Raw genomic sequence first — 7,123 nt, 5'->3', positions numbered from 1 at the left:
AACATTGTCCCACGCGGTCTGGAATGCCGCATACTTCGGTGACAGGCTCCCGAGCACTTTTGCGATTATTGTCAGTTCCGACACTTGCTCTCCGATATCGAGCAACTGCGCTGCCATATTTTGTATTGTCGACACGTGTTTCAATATCGAGTCTCCCGGAGACATTCGATACTCGTACAGTCTCGTCATAAGCAACAATTTGTTTGACGCCGACTTTTGTTCATACACACCAGACAATTTCTTCCACATCTCTCTCGCCGTCGAGCACATCAGCAGCGGCTGCAGCTGGTCGTATTCCATCGCCGAGGAGATTAGAAACATCGCGCGCGCGTTGTCCGACAGCCACGCTTTCTTCGCTGCATCCTGACCTTCTCCTACCGGCATCGTTCTCGACCCGTCGACCACATCGTATATATTGTTCGCAATGAATAACATTTTCACCTGGAATTTCCATCCCTGATAGTTCTCGCCGTTGAACTTCGTCACATTTCGCGCTGAGAGTGCGTCAGACATTTCGAGTTACGTCGCGCTCGCGATCACGCACCGATTTCACAGAGAGCACGTGCTAAGATGGCTTCCGATTCGCGACCCCGTGTCCCGCTCTTCACGCTTCTTGACGAAAGAACCGCTCAACCTTCCTCACACGTAGCGTTCAGTTGGGGCATGCTGGGCCCATAACCTGTTGCACTTGATTATTATAATAATTGAGTGTGAGGAAGGGACACAAGATATCGATGAAAGAAAGTTTCGACACCGTTTTTCTTTGCTATAACTTTTCTCTATTGCGAACAACGTCCGACCGATACAAGGATTGACGTGGTACTGACTACCCGTCCTAGCTATGATTGCGCGCCCTCTCGCATGGGAACGCATGAACAGAGAGAGATGGCGAACACGCGAAAAACAACCTTAACATAATTTCTGTGCAAATGTGATAATGTCACATTGACGCAATCGATAAGAAATTAAGGGATTACACTAAAGTTCATCATTCGAAATAAGTAATATGCCACAAGTACGAAGTATACCGTGTTATTACTAGGAACCTATTTTCGTCAAAGGAATGCTTGCTCTCTGTCCACACTGCGGCTACAGTTCACTACCCTTGAACCGATGTGAAAGCATAGAACTTATAAACATGGAAGGGGAATAGCATATACTCTCCGTGAGCTGAAACTGAGTCCAACATCTGTATGACTTTGGTCCGTTATGCGCATGCGTTATTGTAATCTCGTTTTGGCCGCGCATGCGTATTTCGAGGAAAAGTCATAGAACGAGACAGAATTCTAGTTTCTTCTGTCTCACTTCTTGGCTTCACTTGTGCCGATCCGTTTCCCCTTCCATGTTTATAAGTTCTATGTGTGAAAGATGTAAAACAAAATTAAATATTGAGGAAGTCAAGCCAATACCCATACCAGAGGGGAAGGAGATTGGGATGTCTGTCGATGTAAGGATTATGACTGCAATGCCAGAAGACCGATAAATTTATTGATACAATGTTATAATGATTACCTGTCACAGTGACTATCTGTTATAATGATCGATTGTCTGACTGATGAATGGCTAACAGATTTAGTTTACTTAAGGTTAAGAATTTAGTCTAAGGGAACTATTAGCATAGCATTTTTTGATATAGTAAATTTAGAACGCTCTTATATTTCAGGACATGGTCATTAAGAAGTATTTTATTTAGAAAGATTTAAACACGTTAATTGTAAAATTAAGACATTTTATATTACTGCCATGTCATTACAGGTCAAGTTGAAAGCAGTTTATAATCATCTTAATGTATCATACAGTAATATTTTTTGTTGGCAAGTTTCTTTGTCATTATATCCCATGTTAATTTGTAGATATACATTACGATTGTATATCTTTATAGATGTTCTATAAGAAGAACAACGAACGAAATACTATGAAATTGGAGAAAACAGAACGAGACGGTCCTACATGCAAGCGGCCCAGAGCAAAGGGTATACCAGCTTCAAAACCAAAGCCTATTCACAAAGAACCAGGTATGTATAATATATTTTGTGCAAGACATATGTATATGTATAACATGTGTATTAATGATTATTTAAGTTTAATCAATTTCCAGAATGTTTGACAATATCGTCTGACGAAGAGGAAGAAGGCAGGACTAAACAAAGTAGGAAGCGTTAATAGTAACGCAGTAGTAGGCAATGCAACTAACGCTTTTAACGAAGAAGTGGACACAATTCTGGATAAAGAACCAATAATTACAAATTCTAGTGCATGTGACATGTTTGGAATGGATAATGAAGAAAATAGTAAAGGTTTATATTTTATAAGAAATATATTTTATAAGAAATGATTGTCAATTAAACATGTCGGCTAATAATATAATGATGGGATAATGTCGGATTTTAGAGATATATGAAAATCAGAACTTTTTAGATATTGGGCAACAACCACAAACTGCTCTAGAGTGTCGGACGGTCAGAATAGGTTCTTACAAATATATTCCTCGGGATAAAGTAGTGATTTCCCATACTGGTGTAAGATTTAGCGTACCTTTGTTAGAAGATAGTAAGTTGATTTTATCTGTAGACCAGCAATGTCTTTCACAGGTGAACAGTTTTAAAAACTTTTTGAATATTTTGCAGATAATAGTTTTGTTATTTTGGATGTGAAATATAGAGATATAATTAAACTTTTAATTCATTTTGGAAAGACAATGCCAGTAGTATTCTTTTATACGTCTACAAGTACAGGAGCTATGATACGCGAATTATTAGGAATGCAAGATTCAAAAGGGCCATATTATGACCCTGCTGGAAAAGATTGGTTATGCATATGCACTCTGTATTTTAAATAATTTTTGTAGTACCTATAATTTCTCTTCCATCATTCCTCTAAATTTTGTGTTGCTTTTTCATACTGTTTTGTTAAATACTATGACAAACTCCCTCTTTCCGTCCGTTCTTCCGCCTTAGCCTTTATCGTTTCTCCGCCTTTCTCTCTCTGCTAGCGTACGCGTACTCTATGACTTTTCTAAATACATTTATACTCTGCGTGCGTTTCTACCGTATTGCTTACATCACTCATGTATATCTATATATATTTATACTTGCGTACATTTAATTATTATCAAAATTAAGATTTGTTGACCGTATCTGGCAATTTTAATGATTTAAGCATCTCTACGTTTCAACTAATTTTAATGATTTAAGCATCTCTACGTTTCGACCATGGGTTTTGGTCCTTTTCAAACGATCTGTTTATATAAATTAGAGATTAACAATATTAATATATAAATAAATTAAATAAATCAGAGATATTATGTTCACTGTTACAATAATTTACAATTGTTGGAGACATTACCTGAGGTGGTCGTATACATAGGCTCGCGTGTGTTTTGGTGATGTAAAATGGATTTTCATGTACGATCATATACTAAAACTGAGAGAGTTAGAAAGAGAGAAAGGTGCAGAAATTTGGATTGTAATTAATGTAAAGACTTACATGCTTTGAAAATTTAGTGTCAGTGTTTGATACACGAGAACATTGCTCGATAGATGACGGGGCATGACTGACGAAAATATTGGTCGGTTGGTATAATTAAGAACAAGTGAAAGTCATGAGAATAAGTTAAAATAAAAAATAAACAGTGGTGTCCAGATTTAAATTAAGTCAATTATACGGTCATAAATAGCGTTAAGATTTTCTGTGTGTTTTTGTAAATTATTAGTGTCATTAATCAGTCATGCCCCGTCATCTATTGAGCAATGTTCTCGTGTATCAAACACTGACACTAAATTTTCAAAGCATGTAAGTCTTTACATTAATTACAATCCAAATTTCTGCACCTTTCTCTCTTTCTAACTCTCTCAGTTTTAGTATATGATCATACATGAAAATCCATTTTACATCACAAAGCACACGCGAGTGTATACGACCACCTCAGGTTATAATGTCTCCAACAATTGTAAATTATTGTAACAGTGAATATAATATCTGATTTATTTAATTTATTTATATATTAATATTGTTAATCTTTAATTTATATAGTCAGATCGCTTGAAAAGGACCAAAACCTATGGTCGAAACGTAGAGATACTTAAATTATTAAAATTGCCAGATTCGGTCAGCAAATATTAATGTTGTTAATTATTGCTGGCGACCCTGAAGAATATAATTTATGTTTTAGTTTAATTATTACATCTCTGTTTTATTTACTGTTCTGGGGAGCGATCACGTACACAATCGAATTCGATCGGTCGACTTCTCATACGTTTCTGCTCTACAGGTTTCATGGTTCATGCTTATTTATTATAGGATAGTTTCCCTCAGACCATAGATTGATCATGTACGAAGAGTGGTATCGGATGGCATATTCCTTCTCGATTCGAATTCGATCGGTGCACGTGATCGCTCCCCTGGTTCGATTTGTCTTATACAATTTTTTCTTACCTTTTTCTAAACTGCTGGGCTTTGCAACAACAGTTTTTGTTGGTGCCCTACCTTTTGCATTACGATTTTTATATTCCTTCTTTATAACCGTCTTATTTTGCAATAAATTAAATTAAAATAAAATTAATGTCATTATGTAGGTGATATATCCCAGGTCGCCGATGATGAGGTCCAGACCATAGACATCTATAGACGGAGCATTAGCTACAACTCTGGACAAGAGGAGTTCTGATATTCGGGGCAGTGTTGCGATTGGGGCTAGGCTGTTTTGCGCACACGCGGCGATACGACGTCAGTAGAGTGCTTAATGCTAGTGGAAAGGGGCACCGTTAGCACCCTGTTATCAAAAGTTTAAAAAGTATAAAAATTGTTGGTAAATATGCAGAAAAGGTCACACCTCACCGATTTCCTCGCCACTTAGATATGTAGGGGAGAGTCTTCTGAGTAATTCCCCGCAAGAATCAAGTGGGGGACGGCATTGGTTTAGGAGATATAACAAATTGAAAACTAAAAATTTTAATACTTTTTCTTAGTAATTTTTATTAAAATGCCTGTGTAGAAGTACATGCGTGGAGACAGTGTGTTCCGCCCCCCCTTCGGGGGGGCTCCACTTCGTTAAAAATAATTCCCTACCCACCCTATGTCAGAGGTGTGAAGTGGATCTCGCATGCTCGGTCAGTCTGCGCCGCGAGAAGAAGCGTGCGCGCGCGCGCGCGTGTGTGTGTGTGTCAATCCGTACCGACTGTTGCGGGAGGGGGCAGGTGTGACCTTGTAAATGAAAATGGCAGTTTGTTTATGATTTTAAAGGTAGCTACACAGGCATTTTAATAAAAATTACTAAGAAAAAGTATTACAATTTTTGGTTTTCAATTTGTTATATCTCCTAAACCAATCCCGTCCCCCACTTGATTCTTGCGGGGAATTACTCAGAAAACTCTCCCCTACAACATATCTAAGTGGCGAGGAAATCGGTGAGGTGTGACCTTTTCTGCATATTTACCTTAATTATTTTACAAATATAAAGTATAATAGAAAGGATAATGAGGAAAAAGGGAAAAGGAATGTTTGAAATAAAACATTTTTATAAATCAAAATTAAAATATTTTATTTGGCAGAGATCTCAAAGAATACCAACATTTGTTGTAAAGGCAAGGGGAAAAACTCTTACCAGTATTCGTACAAAACAAAAATATACAAGTTATTATTTAATACGAATGACATTAAATATGAAAAGTAAAAATATAATATTTTAAAATAACAAGAATTATAATATACAGAGTATTTCAAAATAAAAAAATTAAAATAAAATAACTTTTTGAAAGCCATTTCTTATAAAAAAACTTAAATTAATAAAAATAACATTATATATAATACCATTATTATTGGCTTTCCTTAGGTATCTATTACATATCACATGTATTTATTACGTTATATCACATTAGATATCACAGCATGGATGACACTTGAAATATAAAATCACATGTTAATAAAATAAAATAAGAGAAACAATACTTATATATAACTAACATATACATTAATAAAGGATAGATAAAGGCTAGATGTGTCATACAAAACAACAAAAATTAAAATACAAAAATATTATTTAAAAATCAATGAAATTAAAAAAGCATTAAAGACCGTCACATGAATTGCTTGCGTTACCATATAAATTTTGTGGATTGTGTAATTTGAAATGCTCGGAATCGATCTCAAAATTAGTGCAGTTAATGCCTTCCGCTTGGAAACTCGACCGTAAAGGCCTTCACACATAAAATTCCGTAAGGACGTAAAACGTAAGCGTAAGAAAATCAACAGGTTGGATTTGCTACTGCTTGCGTCATTGCCTTACGTTCTCGACTGTGATTGGTCGATTTTCTTATGCTTACGTTTTACGTCCTTACGGAACTTTATGTGTGAAGGCCTTAACCGTCCGAGTGACGGGTGCCCTAGTGGTGTCCACGCGCAGTGGCATGCGTACGTCACTGTAACCCCCATCCACGCGCATGCGCAGTCGTGCGATTGCCATGCCAGCCTAGCCCCAATCGCAACACTGCTCTCTCGAAGCGCTTTCGAAGCGCGCAATAACTAATTCGGAACGACTTTCTATGTACTCTACGCGCTTTATGCGTAAATCGGAACGCACCCTATATAAAAGGGAAAAAAAGAAGTGAGGTTACGTCTGATATCATTCTGGCGCATAAGTAATACCAAAGTGGGAGGAAGAAAATACGCAAGTACGGCACACATTTTTTTTCTTTTTACTCAACAATGAACAACGGTAATATTCACAGTATCATTGAGGTAATAAATATAATATTTTGAATCAACATTAGGTGACGCAGTTTCGATCACCACCATGGATTAAAAATACCAAGCATGGATACTATACTACTTTGTGTACTCTTTGTGGTATATTTTGTTCCAATTGAGTCGTGCACATCGCGACACTTTGGCCGGTATTCATAGTCCGTTCTTATATTTAAGATCACCTTAAGTATGCTCTTAATGTGTTTTCAACCAATCGCAAAGCTGTATTGGCGTCTTAAGACAATACTTAAGATGATTTTGAAATAAGAATCGACTATGAATACCGGCCTTTGTGTCTTCTTGTGTACGTTTGTGTTAAAAAGTGTAAAATAATTGGAATGCACCCACTATAAGGGTACTATTACATTTGTCGTACGACAAA

At 36.7% G+C, this 7,123-nt stretch overlaps 1 protein-coding gene across 1 annotated transcript; it reads left to right on the top strand.

The window, feature by feature from the left end:
* The first annotated feature begins 1,114 nt into the window (after window positions 1-1,114).
* On the top strand, window positions 1,115-3,127 carry LOC105555736. Its single transcript, XM_012002778.1, has 5 exons — window positions 1,115-1,447; window positions 1,883-2,015; window positions 2,099-2,297; window positions 2,419-2,550; window positions 2,628-3,127. Exons 1-3 carry the CDS (start codon window positions 1,247-1,249, stop codon window positions 2,161-2,163), a joined length of 399 nt encoding a protein of 132 aa, XP_011858168.1. The 5' UTR covers window positions 1,115-1,246; the 3' UTR covers window positions 2,164-2,297; window positions 2,419-2,550; window positions 2,628-3,127.
* The last annotated feature ends 3,996 nt before the right edge of the window (window positions 3,128-7,123 follow it).

The sequence above is a fragment of the Vollenhovia emeryi genome, unplaced genomic scaffold (genome assembly GCF_000949405.1).
Source record: "Vollenhovia emeryi isolate VEMERY1.0 unplaced genomic scaffold, V.emery_V1.0 DF940803.1, whole genome shotgun sequence".
Taxonomy (NCBI): Eukaryota; Metazoa; Arthropoda; class Insecta; order Hymenoptera; family Formicidae; genus Vollenhovia; species Vollenhovia emeryi.
This window is presented reverse-complemented; position numbering and strand designations above follow the sequence as displayed.